At 43.5% G+C, this 18,870-nt stretch overlaps 3 protein-coding genes across 3 annotated transcripts in view; 1 reads left to right on the top strand and 2 right to left on the bottom strand.

The window, feature by feature from the left end:
• Positions 1-18,870, top strand: part of LOC147626781 (zinc finger CCCH domain-containing protein 13-like) — a 95,119-nt gene that overhangs the window by 13,825 nt on the left and 62,424 nt on the right. The window contains exons 3-4 of the mRNA XM_086815337.1: positions 15,923-16,001; positions 17,179-17,329. Coding sequence (XP_086671463.1) covers positions 15,923-16,001; positions 17,179-17,329 — 230 coding nt within the window. The remainder of the gene's footprint in view (positions 1-15,922; positions 16,002-17,178; positions 17,330-18,870) is intronic.
• Positions 894-2,055, bottom strand: LOC147626784 (uncharacterized). Its single transcript, XM_086816057.1, has 3 exons — positions 2,044-2,055; positions 1,716-2,012; positions 894-1,585 (listed from the first exon to the last, which is right to left on the bottom strand). Exons 1-3 carry the CDS (start codon positions 2,053-2,055, stop codon positions 1,160-1,162), a joined length of 735 nt encoding a protein of 244 aa, XP_086672183.1. The 3' UTR covers positions 894-1,159.
• LOC147626783 (uncharacterized) lies at positions 2,031-3,754 on the bottom strand. The gene is made up of 2 exons (XM_086815336.1): positions 3,649-3,754; positions 2,031-3,569 (listed from the first exon to the last, which is right to left on the bottom strand). The coding sequence occupies exon 2, from the start codon at positions 3,539-3,541 to the stop codon at positions 2,066-2,068; it is 1,476 nt and encodes a 491-aa protein (XP_086671462.1). The 5' UTR covers positions 3,542-3,569; positions 3,649-3,754; the 3' UTR covers positions 2,031-2,065.

The following is an 18,870-nucleotide window of genomic DNA, read 5'->3' as shown; positions in this document are numbered from 1 at the left end:
ACCATTCCCTTTGATCCTGGAATCTCAAAGCCTGGAGGCTGCTCAACATACACCTCCTCCTGCAAGTCACCATTGAGGAACACAGATTTCACATCCATCTGAAATACAGGACACCGCTGAGAAGAAGCAAGGGCAAGAACGGTTCGAATCATGGTCATCCTCATTGTCGGTGCAAAGGTATCCTCATAGTCGATGCCAGGCCGCTGAACATAACCCTTAGCCACAAGTCTGGCTTTGTGTTTGTCCACTGACCCATCTAACGTATACTTGGTCTTAAAGACCCACATGACACCAATGACAGACCGTTTCGACGGCCTTGGAACCAACTTCCAAGTGTTATTCTTCTCTATGGCATCCAGTTCCACCTGCATGGCTTTCCTCCAAGTATCCTGTGCAAGGGCTTCCTTGACGGAAGTGGGCTCTTTGTCCCGCATGATATGAGACATCAAAGCATAGTTTACGTGTAAAAGCTCCGTTCAATGACTTTTGTCACGAACTCTATGCGATCTTCGAGGCATAGTTGCCACACGTTTTTTGAAACGCGTTTTTGAAACGTGTTTGAAACGTTTCAAAAACGTTTCAAACAAATTTCCAAAAGTTTTTTAAAAGTTTTTTTCAAATTTTTTTTCAGGTGTTTTTTCCAGGTTTTTTTTAGGGGGGTGTCCATAAATTTATGTTTGGTACAGTTTAATGCTAAAATCTACATTCAACTTTCATATACATGAATCATGATACATCATGAATGATGAATCCATGATTCAAATTTCATACTGAATCCTGATTCTTAATACATCATACATGATTACAATTTACATCATACAATGATCATACATGTAACATGAATCATGATACATCATACATGATACATGGCAGTCTTCAGGAATCAGGAATTAGATCATAGATGGCAAAAACCCATATAATTATTAATAGCATAACCAGTTTGAAGTTACAAGTTACAACTTACAACATACTAAGCAACATACTAAGCACTAGTGAATAGTGTCAAATGATAAATCTGAAATCTGAAATACAGATGTCTGTACCGAAAGACCAAATACAAAAACTCTGAAAAAACAAATGGTCTCCAATGTCTGGAGTCTGGACTCTCAACTCTAGACTCAAGTGTCAAGAGTCAAGAGTCACTAGTAGTAACTAGTAACTACTCAGCATCATCCTCCTCTGAGGAATGTGAGTCTGTGTCGTAAGAAGATGAAGCCTCAGCCTCAGCCTCAGCACTCGTAGATGCATGATCTGCTGATGTCGGTGCCCGTGATCGTGTCATAGTAGCTGGTGCCATCATCTCCTCGTATAGCATGGCATAGATGTCGCGCTCCTCAGCAGGGATCTCTGGTACGTCCTTCACTTTCTCTATGTCGATCTTGTCGACATTCACTTGGCGCGGCTCAATGGGATTGCCTTGCTGCTCAATTAAACGGAGGTTGCAATGACAATACACCAACCGTTCTAATTGAGCAGTGGACAATTTGTTCCTCTTCTTTGTATGGAAGAGGGCCCATGTGCTCCAGTTTCTCTCACATGGACCAGAGCTGCAATCCTGTGAGAGGACTCGTAATGCAAGGCGTTTCTGTCAAAAGATAACAGAAAACTTTATAAATAATAAGAAGAAACAACTTATATAAGTTGTAAGTACTAAGTTGTTACTTCAAAGTGCAAACTTATTACATGTAAGTTGTAACTTGTCAGTGGGCACTTACCAGAACTGGAGTACCGATGCCATATTTCTCCCACCAAGAGACTGGCTGAAGCTGAGTCTCTCTCAAAACTGCAGTGGCTCTCCCAAAGGCATGACTCCCATTCCGAAATACTAGGAGCTCATCCTCTAACTTCCTGAGGAGCTGAACATCACCTCCAGTCCAGGTCTGGATGTAAGACTGCCATCCCTCTTCTAGCTCCTCATTGTTGAACTGCTCCTCATTCCGCCATAGTGGGTGTAGTATATGGGCAACCGCATGGATTGGCCTATGAAACCAATCCCATCTACGGTTCCACACCTCCCTGATGTCCTGGATCCTGTTCAACGACACTTGGAAGCATGGAATTAATATCAATGTATAATGTGGCCACTGGCAACTAAAAGAACAACAATGACATACAATGATACATACCTCTCAGCTGATAGTATAGTGCATCGATCTAGGGCCTCTCCAATGCGGTCCATGAACTCATATAAGAGTCCAAGGGTGCTGCCCTCCATGTCCGTAATGCGAAGCACACTATATATAGGCTGAGTGGCCGTGACAAGTGCAAGGGCCTCAGCCCACCAAGTGTCTCGCATTACCGCGCGCACAAATGCTACTGCCTTGGGATGCTCTCTATCATCCCATGCCATCCACTCCTGAGAGACAACAGTGCGGAGTAAACCTGTACGGACCCGCACAAGCCTCTCAACCACAATGAGCATGTAAGCAAACCTGGTGTTTGAGGGCTTCAACAACTCCAAATCACTGTGTGCACGAAACATAGCTAAAACCTTTGGCCTCTTGGTGACAAACTTCACCATGCTCCGAGAAGTACTAAAGAGGTCGGCAATCCACCCAATTTTGGCCACATCCTCTATCAAGAGGTCCAAGCTGTGTGATGCACATGGAGTCCACACTATCTTTGGAAACTCATCCTCTAACATCCTGCCCATAGATACACAATTTGACCCATTATCTGTAACTACCTGCACTATGTTCTCTGGGCCAATCTCTAGCACTGCCTCACGCAAATGTCTCCATATGAATGCTCCAGTAACAACTGTACCTGGAACCGAGGCATCAATGGCACGCAAAAACATTGTGCCCTTACAACAGGACACCAAAATGTTATATACATTTCTCTTTCTCATGTCTGTCCAGCCATCACAAAGCAATGTGCATCCATATTTCTGCCAGGTTGCCTTCAAAGGCTCCATCTCAAGCTCCACTGCCTTCTTCTCCTTCCTTAAGTGGGTTTTGCGAAGGGACTCATAAGATGGACCCTCCCACTCATACCCAATGCGGCTGATAGCTTTAATGGCCTTCTTCCAACGAGGAGTACGCACGACGTGAAATGACAAAGCGCATTGTATAAACAACTTTGTCAATTCACGTGTGGCCTCCTTGACAGCTTGCTTTTGTATGCCTGCTTTAATGCCTGCCCTCTTTAGAGAAGGCACGGTGGGCAATGAAGATCTGTGGGCTACAGGAATGGAGCTAGACCCACCTGCTTGACTCTGCAAATCATCCTCTGTCCTAGCTCTTTTGGACACATCACCTACAGAATCTGTATCCTGTACATCATCATCAATAGGCTGAATTCCCTTTGCTGCTTCATGTTCTCTCTTCCATTGCTGAAGAGACGCTACAACCTCTCTTGGTACTTGACTGCAAGGGCCAATGCCTTCCCCTCTTACTCCTGTAAAATGGGCCTTTACCCTAATAATAGACCCACCTGACACTTTGGCACAAAAATTGCATTTCCACCTTTCTGTGCCTGAACCCCCATATCTGCTCACAGGAGTTACGTGGTTCCACATGGCATCCTTAGCCCGAGGCATGATGAATGAATGAAGAAATTTGGGCAACCTGGCAAGAAATGCCCAAATTTCAAATCTGAAATTTGGTCCAAAATCAGAAAAAATCAGCATTTAGGGTTATTAAAAACCTGAGAAGCAGGGTGCGTAGGGGCCGGAGGAGTAGGCTTGGTGCGTAGGCAAGGTGTGCATGCACCAATGTAGGCAACCTGGCAAAAAATGCCCAAATTTCAAATCTGAAATTTGGTCCAAAATCAGAAAAAATCAGGATTTAGGGTTAGTACAAACCTGTTACCTACGGTGCGTAGGGGCCGGGGGAGAAGGACTGGTGCGTAGGTAGGGGTGCAAGCAAACCTGGAAGACTTCAAAGGCTGGAAACGTCTCTTTCAAGCGTCACTTTCAAAACTGAAATGCCAGGAGATACTGCATCGTACGTTTTCTATCATAAAAAAAAACTGGCCCAGCAAAAAAACGCGTTTCAAACGTTTGAAACGTTTGCACGTTTCAAACGAGTAGCCTAAAGTTTGAAACGCGTTTTTTTGCAACTATGCTTCGAGGTCCGTTCTTTGTGGTTCATTCGGAGGGAAGCTCTGTAACACCTGACTCCCGAAGGGTGTCTACCAACCACCTGGGTACTCGAATGGATTGCGGAGCCGCCTGCTGGCGGCGGGGGCTCATCTCCAGCTGCGGGCTCAACCTCCTCAACTGACTGAGGCTGTCCAGCGGAACAATCGATTGGGCATCACCATCAGAATCATCTGGGTCTCCAAGAAGTGGCGGTTCATCAACAGTGGAAACTGTTTCATACTTATCAAAAACCACATCCTTGCTGATGACGACCTCATTCCTTTCTGGATCATACAACCTTTATCCCTTGGAAAGAGAGTTACATCCCACAAAGACATGCTTTTGGGACTCTGAGTCGAGCTTCACCCTCTGCTTCTTTGGAATGTGAACATATGCATCACTCCCAAACACATGGAAATGGGAGACATTTGGTTTCTTGCCAAAATACGCCTCAAAGGGAATCATGTTCAGTACTGAAGTAGTCGGAGAACGGTTGAGGATATGGACAGCCGTAGCCACAGCCTCTCCCCAAAGTGGACGAGGAAGATCACGATGCTTTAGCATCGTCCTCGCCATCTCCACCACAGTCTTGTTCTTACACTCAACTACTCCATTCTTAGTAGGCGAACCTGTATTGGCCAGCTCCCGCTCCATGTTCCGCACAAAACCGCACGAATGCATTGGAAGAAAATTCTCCTCCTTCGTGAGCCGTAAGAGTCTTTATCTACAAGCCAGACTCTTTCTCCACCATCACATGCCACTCCTTGAACGGAGCAAAAGCTTGGTCCTTCTGTGAAAGAAAATAAACCCAAGAGAATCTGCTACAATCATCAACAAGCAGCATGAAGTACAAAGAACCTCCCAAGAATGGCGTCTGCATAGGTCCACACAAGTCAGTGTGTACCAACTCCAAAGCGGTCGAAGCCCGCCTAGAAGCGTGCTTCGAAAAAGATTCCCTGTGCTGCTTACCACGAATGCAAGAACTACAGCGTCCTTGCTTGCTGCCAACATTTGGCAAGCCAACCACCATCTGGTCCCGGAAAGCTCGCGGCAGCGTATCCACATTCAAGTAGGCAAACCGAAAGTGCCACAAATCACCAATATGAGAACTTGTCAAAGAAGAGAGTGCTGAGAGTTTGTATATACCATTCTCCACTCCGCCTTCCCAAACAACTTGGCCAATCTCGTGGTCCCGTAGAGCAACATAATGCTCCTCAAACTCCACGTGGAAGCTAGTCTTGCACACCTCATGCACTGACAAAAGATGAAAACCAAGTGCGGGGACGTAAAGAACACGAGAGGAATGCTCCCTCTGTCACCAATGAATATGCGACTTGACTGCCGTTTTAGATCGTGAAAGAAGTCACGGGAAGGAGTTATGTGCCTGGAAGCACCACTATCAAGAATCCATTCCCGAGTATCCTTGGCGGTGAAGCCAATTGCCTCCTCACTCGAAGAAGATAAGGCATCGGTGTCCAACATCTCCAAGTGCACAAAGGCCGGAGTCTTTGCAGCTGAAGCTGAAGAATCAGCACTCTTCCCAGTCCGCTTGGGACACTTCCTCCAATAGTGGCCTTTCTCGCCACAATCATTACAGATCCGCTCGGCCATGAGTTTCTCACGGTCTGAATCGGGCTTCTTCTCAGAAGACTTCTCCGATGAAGACTTTCCTTTGCCCTTGTTGTGGTTGTTACGGCCTTTCGACCGTTGGCCAGTCAAGGCCTCAGAACCTCCGCCTTGTGGAGGGTTCGTAAATCGCTCTTCCTGGTCCAAGATCATGGGCACAAGATCCTCCCATGTGATGGTGCTGAGCTTGCCACTGGTGATCAAAGAGGAGTAAAATGCTGAGTATTGAGAGGGCAAGTGTGACAACAACGTTATAGCCATATCCTCTGACGATATCTCTTTCCCGGCCTGGAGAACCTCCTGCTGAAGAGCGTGCAACTTGTTGATGTGCTCTCGCATCGTCGACGACTTTGCAGTATTCATCACATCTGAACTTCCAAGGAGATCCTCTTCATGGGTGATACCTTGTTGTAGAGAGAAGCCAAATGTTGCCAGATCCCTCTGGCCAGCGTCATATGCTTTATGTGATTGATCACCTGTGGTGTGCGATTGAGGAAGATGAAAGAACGGACTCGGGCATTAACACGATCCCACCAGCATACGGTCGGGCAACACAGACACAGTTGGCCAGTCATCCGGGGCAGCCGACAGCCCATACACAGCTCTAGAAAAATAGGGAAAAAATACGGAGAGTGAGGAAAAATGGGAAGATACTAAATATGGGCGGGCACACCCACAACAAAGGCCCTGACATAGTGTGCAGACAGGAGATGACTGCTAACAGGCCTTCGGCCTTTCATAGGGGAAGAGAAGATGTAGCACAAAAAGCATGGAAGCTTAGGGATCAAAGAGCCTTTGGTCTCTTTAATAATTTTATACACCATGTAGCAGATCTTCCAACTTCCAAAGATGCTTCTGAAAAGCTAGACAAGCTCTTCCAAGCTTAGGCAAGGAACTCCAAAGTTTCTCTGCAGATAGAGTTCTATGGACTCACAATGCAACCACATGAGTTTTGATGCTTATGTGAATAAAATGAAGTCTCTAATTAACAAACTTGCAGGACTTAAAGCAAATGTGGAAGAAGATGTGGCCCTGGCAGTATTGATAAAGTCAGTGCTTGAAGAGCACTATGGAAACCTCATTACCACACTGAAGAACTTGCCCAATCTCACCTTGGAAGGGGTCATAACCTCCTTCAAAGAAGAAAAAAGGAAGCTAAAAAAGAAGCAGTAGGGGGAGACAACTCCTCCTTCACAAGGAAGAACTTCAAAGGTATAAAGTGTTCCTTTTGTGGTAGGAGCAATCATGCACAGGACTGCTATTCAAAGAAGTCGTGCAAACATTGTGGAAAAAAACCACCACAATTTGAAGAATTGCTTTCACAAAAAGGCAAATGCCAATATTGTTGAGAAGACGGAGCTTTCCACAGAGGAAGCTTACTATTGTTAAGATGATAGGGCTTTTTAAAGTGCAAGATATGTGTTGTTTTCTGTTGAGTTTTGTGTTGTGTGTGCGTGAGTTGATCCTTGTTTGTCCTTACCCATGGGATCTCCTAACTCACCTCTGAAACTAGAGCCATGTGATTTATCCTTGACTAGGAAAACTGGCATGAGAAACCATGATCCTAGATTTATCGTTGACACAGTGTGAGGTGGTTTGTTGGGAATCAAGGTCTTACCTGTGTGTGAACCCACTATTATGAGTGTGGTAGCGTGTTTGTGTGTGAACCACCTCTAATTGGGGTAAGAATAATATCTAGATATTTATGTGTGCTATGACATAAGCAAGGATATCAAGAGGTGAACCTTTGAACCTATAAAGAAACTTGTACTTCATTGAATCAATTTAGCAGCATTCACATCATTCAGTCGTGTACTTCACTCTCTCTCTAAGAGCTTTGTTCTCTCTCTTCTCTTTCTATCCTTATGCACACACATGACATGAAGATCTTTTAGCCACCATAGGTGAGCAATGTACTTGCAAAACCTAACCCCAAGTGCTTTCAAAAACAGGAGGCTCATACATTATAGGAAGTGTCACAAGTGTGTCAAAGAGACATCCCTTAAGTGGTAGGCTCGTGAAGGTGAGCTGAAAAGCATTGTTTCTCCAAATGAGCCAAAGCCGCATATCGCCTCGTCAGTCGCATCTAAGCTGCCAGGTGCATAGCGAAGTAGGGTTCAGAAAAAGCGCCTCCCAGGCATACATAAGATGTCTACCTGATCCTGCTACATCCCAAGGCTAATCAGGGTTAAGGCTTTAAGGTTAGGTTAACCATAACCAAGGGTGTAGGCATCTTAAGTGGGGGGGTTAGTAGGTTTTATGAGACGTGTGCTATATTTGGCTCTTGGTTATGTGGCAAGTGTTCCTCGTTATGTGGACAATCTTGCCAGGAATACGGATGTGGAAGTGTGGCATCGAATGGTGCCTTGGTTGGAGGTCTAGATTTAGGATTATTAGGAGGCTTTGGACTTTCACATCATGAACCTTGAGAGGGTGGACGTGATCTTAGGAATTTCCTAGTTTTTTGATAAGAGCGAGATGATAATGTTAGAGTATCGGTCTCATAGGCTCTCTTTTGTTCATGACGGTAAGCTATATTAATCTTGGGTGATGTCCCTTGTTGATTTTTTGATGTAAACTCGACTTAGGCTTCGGCCAAGGGTGGATTTGAAACTCTTTTTGATCCAAATTTTAAGTCATTTTGTTGTTTTTAGGATCAATCAAGAAATGAAATTTCTAAGGAATCACAAATTTTGGATGATATTTCAAATTAGTTTCATGATGTATTTCTGAATGAGCTACCAGATGGTCCGCTACCAGAGAGGGAGGTTGATCATGCAATTGGGCTATTACCTGGTAGTAATCCGCTCTCCTGTCAACGTTATCGGTTTAGCGAGGATGAAGATGAGATTGCTCAGCAACTGCAAGATCATCTCAATAAAGGTTTTATTTAGTCTACTAAGTCTTCATGGGGGCTCCCGTTGAAAGATGGTGGCATGCGTTTCTATGTAGATTACAAAGGCTTGAATAAACTCATTGTTAAGAACATCTATCCTTTGCCAAGGTGGATGACTTAGTAGATCGTCTTCAAGGTGCCAGTATTTCACCAAGATTGATCTATGATTAGGCTATCATCAAATAAGGATCAAACTTGAGGACATGCCTAAAACTGCGTTTCGGATGCACTATGGTCACTATAAGTTTTTGCTCCTTCCATTTGGTTGACTAATGCTCTTGCTACTTTCCAGCAGATGATGAACAATTTATTTCATCGATATCTGGGAAAGTGGATTGTTGTCTTCTTGGATGACAGACTGATTTACTGCAGGTCATTGGAAGAGCATGTACAACATATATCAGTCATCTTGGAGTTTCTCAGACGAGAGAGGTTGTATACAGAGCAGTCAAAGTGTGACTTTTTCAAGGAGGAACTTTTGTATCTGGGTCATATTATTTCTATTGATGGTGTGAGGATTGACCTAGATAAGGTTCGTAAGGTTTTGGAATGGTCCATTCCATGGATAATCAGGCAGGTGAAATCATTTCATTGGCTTTTTCAAGAAGTTCATCGAGACTTATGTCAAGATTGCTATCCTCTTAAGTTAGCTTTTAAAGGGGGTGAGAAGCAAGAAAGACAAATTAACTCCTTCGGTGGTTTGGAGAGACAAGGTGTAAAACCGGCCTTCAGAAACTTGACGGGCGGTGAGAACACTTAATCACACTTAAATCTCTTTATGAATTGGAATAATAAACTTGGAAGAAGAAGAAAAAGAAATAAGTGGAGCTAGAGTGCTCTTGCACAAAAGACCAATTGGCCCCAAAGCGTGGCGCCCCCGTAGGTATTTATTTCACCCGAGGTCGGCGTAGCCCTTGTACAATTCCCGAGAAGAAATCCCCTTGCTCCATGTAGAGGAGATCTCCTTCAAGCTTTCACCCAATTTGTGTTGTGGGATACAAGAGCCTTGGCCCCCTTTTTATACAAGTTTGGGAGGGAAAAGCAAAGCTATGCTTTTTCCCTTACAAAAAAAAAACTATTACAAGTGCTTTTCCCAAAAGACTATCGAATAGCTTTTTTTTCTCTTTTTTTATTAAAAAAAAATACATGGGCGCTCTAGAGTTTTCGAAAACCCATGCAGCTGCCCGGCGCTTTTTCTCCATCGCTTTTTTTCTTTTGCGCGTTTTTCCTTACTACCCGATGCCTTCGCGTCTAGTTGCCCGTCGCCTCTCTATTGCGCTGAGTGCGCAAGCCAGCTGCCTTCGCCTCTCTCTCTCTCTCTCTCTTACTTGTGTGCGCCTGTGCTTGCCACATAGGCAGTGCCTGTAGCCAGTTGCCTATGCAGTCAGCCTCCGCCTAAGACACGGCTGCCAGTCAGCCATACGTAATGTGCCTGCGCTTTCCTGCAGCCCTGCCACATGTGCTACAGTGTGCCACGTGGCCAGCCACACGTCAGCTGCAGCCCACCTGTGAAGCCAGTCCTATCAGCTGCCACGTCACCTATGCCACGCGTGCCACGTGTCAAATGCATGTACTTGTTGTACTTGCAGGGCTGACCCACAAGTAGCCTTGAGAGAGAGACTGCTACACCTGCAGCAAGGTAAGAGAAAAACACATGCACATGAACATGCATACACATGTACACACACAGACCAAACATGTGTATGTATCCACACACGTGTACAAACTTACACATGTATATACAGGATTAACATGATCTGTGAATGCTAAACATGATTAAACATAATCACAATGCTTAAGAAAGAGGTAAAATACTCACTCCTGTAATATACCCCCCTCTTAAAACAAAGCAATCGTCCTCGATTGTTCATTCAAAGGATCTGCCAACTGAAACAGAACCTAAGAGAGCAATGAGAAAGCTGTGTCCTACCAACTGAAACAGAACATCTGAATAACATAAATCAAGAGCATCCACCTCGTGAATAGTCATGTCCCCCTGGATGATTTACCTGCTCCGCTCATGGCCATTCCAGAGGACCCACGCTCAGCAGTACATCATGAACATGAGTAAACACTAATGCATATCAAATGAAAGTCTTGAATAGGCGTCCGCATTCTCTCAAAAGATTCGTATATCCATGAATCAAACCATTTGACTAGTACACATATATCATAGAAATCCCATAGGCAGATATATTGTCAGTTCAGTATCTCGGGTGTGCTCATAAGAACACCAAGCGACTTCCAGGTCTCATCCAAGTGAACTCTGTGACAAGGGAGCGGAGTCACCCCCCTCTTGATTAACAGGTTGTACTCCAGAATCCACAGCTGAACCTGTTGAAGCACGTTCTAAGGTAGGCTTCAAACCAAAAGCCTCGAGGTAAAGTTGTAGTATCCTCGGTGAATCTGCCAAGTCAACCTCCTCCATCCACTTCGAATCCATAGGTGAATAGTTCACAAACTTCACCAGATATCGACGTGAAACTTTTCCTTTGACTTTTCTTTCTTTACGTTCCAGAATCTGTCCGGTTAAAGAATCTCATCAAGTTCTTCTACTTCTGGTTGTGTCTCATCAACCTAATCTATAGGCACCCCACCTCTGAAAGGTCTAAGAAGATTCACATGGAATGCATTATGAATCCTCCAATGATCCGGTAACTGAAGATGATAAGAAACATCACTCATCTTCGCAATCACCTGAAAAGGCCCATAGTACCGCATACTCAGTTTAGGATATAAGCTCTGTTTACCCTTCATTTTCCTGAGTCTAGCCTTCACAAATCTCAAAAGCACCCAATCACCCAAATCAAAAACCAATGATCGACGGTGTAGGTTTGTTGCTTTCCTCTGTTTCTCTTGAGTCCTTTGAAGAGCCACCTTGACCTTCTTGTAAGCCTCATCCATATTCTCCACAAAACAATCTGCCTCGAAGATCTTATCTTTTGTATGCAGGATTGGAGGTACTTTCTTCTTACCTTCCACAATCTCGAAAGGTGTCTTGCCTATCGAAGTGTGAATGGTGTTTTTGTAAGCAAACTCCACCAAAGGAAGATACTTTTCCCACTGTTCCTTATGATCCGAAACATAACACTTTAGAAGATCCAATACAACTGAGTTAGCAATTTCCAATTGCCCATCTGTTTGTGGATGAAAAGATGATGAGAACTTCAATGAGGTCTTCATGTTCTCGAACAATGCTCTCCAAAATAAACTCATTCGAGGATCTCAGTCACTAACAATAGATCTGGGCATCCCATGGTACTTGAAGATATTTGTCAAGAATATCCTCATCATTTGCTTTGCATTAATGTTCTTCCTGACTGGAACGAAATGAGATTGCTTGTTGAAATGATCCACGATAGTCCAGATGCCATCATTCCCACTCTTTGTCCTAGGAAGATCAAAGATAAAATCCATAGCAATACTCTCCCACGGTCTATCTGGAATAGGCAAAGGATGAAGTAACCCAAGAGTCTTTTGACGGTCATACTTCACCCTCTGACAAATGATACAATCACGAACAAAAGCATCAGCATCCCTACGCATAGTAGGCCAATAAAAGAATGCCTCCAAAGCTTTTGCTGTAGCCTCAATTCCACGATGGCCTGCATAAGGCGGAGCATGGCATTCTGTCAAAACCTTTTGTCTCAACTGAGATGTGACACACAATTTGCCATGCATCATAAAAAATCCTTTCTTGAGAGAATAACGATCAACTCGCTCTCCTTTAGTCAAACGATCAAAGGTCCGCTCAAAATTTGATTCATGAGCATATTGTTCTCGCATATCATTAAGTTCATGATGAAAGATAATAGAGACGGCGGCCACATGTGGTTTCCTAGACAAGGCATCCGCAACCACATTCTTTTTGCCATCCACATGAACAATCTGAAAGTGAAACATGGACAAAAAGTTTGCCCATCTCATATGCTTCTATGAGAGCTTCGTTTGAGTAAGGAAGTATCGAAGAGTCTGATGATCACTCTGAACAATGAAATCAGCCCCAAGAAGGTAATACTTCCAAGTAGAAAGAGCATGAATAATCGCAAGAAGCTCCTTCTCATACACTTGCAGATTCCTTTTTGCTGGTGATAGAGTTCTACTCTCATTAGCAATAACATGTCCATCCTGCATAAGAACAGCTCCAATGCTATTCCCACGTGCATCACACTGTACCACAAAATTGGACTAGTGGTTAGCTTTTTCTTAAGCTTGTTGAAAACTTCCACTTCCTTCTCTGCCCATCAAAATTGTACATCCTTTTTGGTCAGGTGATGTAAAGGTGAAGCAATCTCTGCAAAGAATCGAATAAACCTCCTGTAATATGAACAAAGTCCTAAGAAACTTCGTACATCATGTATAGTCTGCAAAAATCTGGCCAATTCTTTATCGCTTCAATTTTCGCTGGATCCATCCTGACGCCATCCTTAGACACTATGTGCCCAAGAAAGTGAATCTCCTGCATGAAAAATTCACTCTTCTTTCCGTTGACAACCAACCTATGCTTTCTGAGTTCCTCAAACACTTTGGTCAAATGCTCCCGATGCTCCTTCTCTGAATGAGAAAACACGATTATATCATCAAAGAAGGTGCCCACAAAAGCACGGTGGGGTCGAAAAATCCGATTCATCATCCCGTTGAAGGTCGCTGGAGCATTTGTAAGACCAAAAGTCTTGACCAAAAACTCATAAAGTCTAAAAGTTGTCCTGAAAGCTGTCTTGTGCACATCTTCTGGCTTGATGCGAATTTGATGATATCCACTCTTCAGATCAATGCGACTGAGGGAAGCTGCTCCCTGTAACCGATCCAAAATATCATCGATTCGTGGTATAGGGAATCTGTTCTTGATGGTAATCTTATTCAGTGCCTTGTAATCAATGCACATCCGCCAAGAACCTTCTTTCTTTTGTACCAAAAGCACTGGTGAACAATAGGGCGAAGAGCTCAGTTGAATCAACCCTTTGTCCAACAGATCACGCACTCGGCTCATAATCTCTTCTTGTTGGGCTGCACTCACCCTATAGGGTGGCTTATTCGGTGGTGAACTTCTAGGAATCAAATCAATCCCATGATCCTCAGGTCTGGCAGGCGACAACTCCCTTGGCAAAGCCTCTGAAAAACAATCTTGAAAACTTTTGAGAGAGTCCAATCTTTCCTTGTCCAACTCAGACAGGTATCTGCACCCCCTTGTTGTTTGTTTGTTTGTTTGCAGGTTTCAAGTCTAGTACCAGGAATGATCACGAGGAGATCCGGTGGGGATTTGACAATTTTCCTTGGTATGTGAAAGCTCTAGTCCCAATTGAATGCATAGTTTCTATATGGATCGGAAGCTCTAGTTCCGATGGAATGTATAATTCCTATATGGATTGGAAGCTCTAGTGCCAATGGAGTGTATAAATCCTAGCCTTTGTGTATCCGTCGATGTTGGGCTATCCCCAAATGAGTTGGAGCAGCTCCAACTACAACAGTTGACATGATCACAAAAGTGGTTCAAAAACACCAAAAAAATGCACCAGACTCATTTTTCCAATTAGATGGGTGTTGAAATTGTGTGGGGTTATTGGATGTAAATACAACACAAGAGAGAGAGAGAGATATAGGCGTGTAACTCTGCTCTATATACACAAGAAAATCCCGAGTATGATACAAAATGGTATGGGGGCTGGGGGCCTATTAGGCTATTTATATGCCCCCCCATCAGCAGTCGGCCTGCTGTGGGGCAGCCGACTGGACATAAGAAACCTCCACGACTGAATAATCACAGTCGGCCAGCAGCAAAGTGGGTCGGCCAGCATCAGAAAAGTCCCATGACTTATGCAGTGCAGTCGGCTACTTCCAGAATCAAGCCTGCACCTGCAGCGTATCCACACACAAGTGGCCATTACCAGACTGCCACTCATCACAAACCTGAGGACTTGGGGGGGAGAGTGCTGAAAGCTTATAAACTCCATTCTCCACTCCGCCTTCCCAAACCACCTGGCCTGTTGCTTTGTCCCGGAGAGCAACAAAATGCTCATCAAACTCCACCCGTACGCCAGTCTTGCAAACCTGATGCACTGACAACAGATGAAAACCAAGTGCCGGAACATACAACACCTGGGAGGACTGCTTCCCCCCTCTGCCATCGGGAACTATCTCCATCCTGCCTCACTGTGAACTAGGATAGTGGATGCATCCCCAGTAAGAATGTGACCAGAAAGCCTGCAGAGATCTTGTAAACCGGAACGGGAAGGAGTCATGTGCCTGGAAGCACCACTATCTAGATCCACTCCGGAGTTTCCGTTGCGGAGAGTCCTCCAATCTCCTCCCTGCCTGAAGAAAACGAAACATTAGTGTCCACCACTTCCAGGTGCACAAAAGCCGGAGTCTTCACGATTGTTGCTGAGGAATCTTCACCCTTCTCGGCCTTCCGCTTGGGACACTGCCTCCAATAGTGGCCTTTCTCGTCACAATCATTACAGGTCCTCTGCACGCACGCACGCACGCGCGCGCACACACACACACACACGTGTGTGTGTGTCTCTGTGTACGCACGTTTGTATGCACACACACACACACACACACACACACACACACACACACATATATATATATATATACGCACATACATTGTACATACATATGTAAATGCATATTTACATTCATAGATATACATGTATGTATATATGTATGTATGGATGCATATATATACATATTTTGTATATATGTATGTATGGATGCATATATAAATATTTACTTGCCTGTATACATACATACATCTTTATGTACGTTTGTTTGTATGTATAGACATATATGTATATGCATATATGTTTATATATTCATAGATACACACATTCATACATATGTACATACATATGTTAATGCATATATACATTCATGATATACATGTATGTATGCATGTAAATATACATATTTACTTGCTTGTATACATACATACATATATTATATATGTATGCATGCATGCAATTATACATATTTACTTGCTTGTATACATACATATGTGGATGTGCATGTGTGCGAGCACGCGTGTGTGTGCACATATATGCATATAGATACATATGTAATTCTATATATATATGTATATTACATGTATGTATATGCCTGCATGCATGTATGTATCTCAAGAAAAGAAAAAGAAATGGTGGCACTTTTTGTTAATGATATGTTTTTGTTTCGACACACCCCTTCTGGGCATGCACATATAGTGGATTCATACCTCTATCGCATTCCATTTTTTCCCCTTTTTAGCTATCTGTTAGTTTTCAAAATGATTAAATACTGATGGTTTGATATACATTTATTGGTCTACATTGTAGGTCGCAGTCATTCAAGATCTCCTATAAGAGGTCGATCGAGTAGATCTGCTTCCCCTCCCAATTCAGGGCCACATAAAAGGTTTTGTTGCATTCATTTTCCTTATGGTATGCTTGTAATTTGTAACCAAAAATGGCTGGATGTGTTTTTTCCCCCCTTGACTAGATCCTGCTGTGGTTGCCATTTGGTACCTGCCCAGAGGTGGTTTGGTCTTCCTGCTTGAAGGTGTTACAACTTGTGGTCTGAAGGGTCACAATACCAGTAGGGGCTTGCGGGGATTTGAGGTTTAAGAGCTCCCATCCCCAAGTCACAAGCGCTCACTGCTGTGCTGTGTGCCCGTTGGCTAAATGGCTGCATGTGTTCTTACCATAGTTATGGGTAATGTCCCAAGATGGGGGGTCTCTAGGTCAAAACACATGTTTTGTGGGTCCCTTTGTCCGAAACTCGTTTTAGCCATTTCTTTGTTTCCATTTCCAAAACTTCGATTTCCAATGTTTTGGCCATTGCGGCCATTTATCTTACAATACCTGCTGTTCACCCCCTTTTTCACTATAGATTTAAGTTTAATATAGGTCAAGTGGCTTGTTCTAGGCTTCGATCTTTGCTCACATATCTTATCCCCTCCTCTTTTCCTTCACTCTCACAGTTTCTTTTCTCTCTGTTCTGTCCACTTCAGCAGCTGCCATCAGACATGTGATCCATGCACCTGGGGGATCAGCAGAGGGGGCTAGATCCATTCTGAGGGACAGACGTCCTTGACCCCGGGCATCCCGACCTTGTACCCGTCTGCTGGAGATATGAGACATTATTTGACGATATAGAGAGCTTCGATTTCGGACGAGAGATTATTATCAGCCCTCCAATCAGTGTTGGAAGTGGATGGCATCATTAGCTCCTGTTGATCCCACATAGTGACATATTGTATCAGCCATCTGGCTTCCACAGGACTGTTAGATACTTTCTTTCTTTTCAGTTTTTTTCCTGACTCAGTTTTTCCGTTTCTGTCTCCATTTCTGTTTCTGTTTCCACTTTCCTGTTTTCCCGATCTGTATTTCTCTACACTGATGTGCATGGTTCAGAATTTGTTCCTATCTGTCCTAACATACGAGACACAACTAGATGGACACCAGTTTTACATTTATAGCTAGATCTCATTGTAGTTTTTATAATTTGATGCATTTTATGAGGTAGAATGATTCATGAATCATGATGTACAGCAGATTGTCGACTTTTGTTTATGATTATGTATTGACTGCAGGGATAGAAAGAGACTACGGCTTGATGAACCTGATGCTAACTTTAGCGACACATCTGGAGATCCAAGAGTTCAAAGTACATGGGTTGATGTAAGTCCTAAAAAGGCCACAAAATCACCTTCTCCTGATCCAAGAGAGGTGCTGGAAGAGGAGGTAATTTATTTTTCTTACAAGCTTCCACTCTCTAAACAAACACCCCCCAATGCGCCCCCCCCCCCCCCCCCCTTTCCCCCTGTAATAAAGTAGGAACTTTATTCAATAGGGTTAATAATGGGACAAGTCCATGTATAAAAGAGGGGACTTGGACCATGGTTGTAACTTTTGATGATCATTTTTAGAAATGGAAACTTATGTTTCTTGGAGCTCATGGCTTCTCTCTTGGCTTGTGGAAGGCTATTTCCATTCTCTTGGTGAGAGACTAAACACACTTAGGCATCATGTTTACATGGTGATTACTCATATTTTTCATGCATTACATCCCTTCATTCCAATTGGTATCAGACCTCTTGATTTTGATCATGGGCATGCATGGGTTGTTGGGAAAATTTGCTTGAAAATTTGAGTTTTTTTTTTCTCATTTTCTTGTAATCCTTGAGTGATTCTTGACAAATCTTCTCTAATCTTGCTTAATCTCATGGATATGGTGAGCATTTCATGGAAATTGCTTGAATTTTGAGTGATTTTGGCCAATTTTGTCATTTTTGGACCAAATTTTGGACCTCTGGACCAAAAATTTGGGGCAGTCGAGCCAAAACTTAGGGCAAGTGACTAATTGCAATTAACTTTTCTGCTAATCACGTTTAGTAATCATCTTCTTCTTCCTCAAGCTTTCCATAGCCATGGGATGCTCTTCCTTTACCCGTTTTGATGCCAAACCTTAGGGTTTTTGTAGAGCTCACTGAGATCTTTCATTTGAGCCTCTTCTTGCAAATTTTTTTCTCAAGATTGGAGAGCTTTTGTTCATTCTTCCATGGCTGTGAGAAACCCTAGTATACCTTGCCACATTGAACCATATCTTTCATTGCTAAGCTTGTACACACTTCATAGGCATCATTGGTAGTCTAATCATCTCATGAAGGAGGCAAAGAAGCGAAAACGGCGGGTTGCAGCAGGCTGCCGCCTCAAAATTGCGCTGAAATATGTGGAGGGAGAGCTAGGTGAAGCCTAGCTCTACTACCTCATGAGATGGAAGCCATACAAGAGGGTTCTTAGCCATTGTTTGGAGCACATTTTCAAGCTATGTTCAAGCACATGGGAGGTGTTCTTTGGCTGCAAATTTCAGAGCAAAGAGAGGCTACGTTTTTCTTCAACAAGAGGCTTCTTCAACATTTTCTACCATTGAAGCTTTCCGGATGACATTGGTGAGTGGTTTGATCAATTTCTTGCAAGTCTGAAGCATTTGGTGGAGCTTGAGAATGGATTGGGGTTGGACACATTCAAACTCCCCTAATTTTCAGAAATTAACCATTAAAGCTTGACCATTCACATGCCAATATTGCTTCTCCATGCATTATTGATGGCAATGGTGAAAGGAATTGATTCCACATGAGCTTGGCCAATTCATAGATCACATTTTGGGGGATTTTCTTCATTATGTCTCAATTGGCATGCCATTGATGGAATAGCAAGCTTATGCAATGTTTTTGGAGTCCCTCATGCTCATCTTGATGCCATATGGACACTATGGATGCTAT

The sequence above is a fragment of the Cibotium barometz genome, chromosome 21 (genome assembly GCF_041138505.1).
Source record: "Cibotium barometz isolate CiBa-2024 chromosome 21, ASM4113850v1, whole genome shotgun sequence".
NCBI lineage: Eukaryota > Viridiplantae > Streptophyta > Polypodiopsida > Cyatheales > Cibotiaceae > Cibotium > Cibotium barometz.
Note: the sequence above shows the minus strand (reverse complement) of the source record. Positions and strands in the feature narration are given on the sequence as shown.

Excerpts from the sequence above, each read along its gene's own strand:
- LOC147626784 (XM_086816057.1), bottom strand. Across the intron at positions 1,586-1,715 it reads GCATCGGTACTCCAGTTCTG|AAACGCCTTGCATTACGAGT; the intron begins GTAAGTGCCCAC and ends ATCTTTTGACAG.
- LOC147626783 (XM_086815336.1), bottom strand. The coding sequence starts at position 3,541 with ATGCCTCGGGCTAAGGATGCCATGTGGAACCACGTAACTCCTGTGAGC.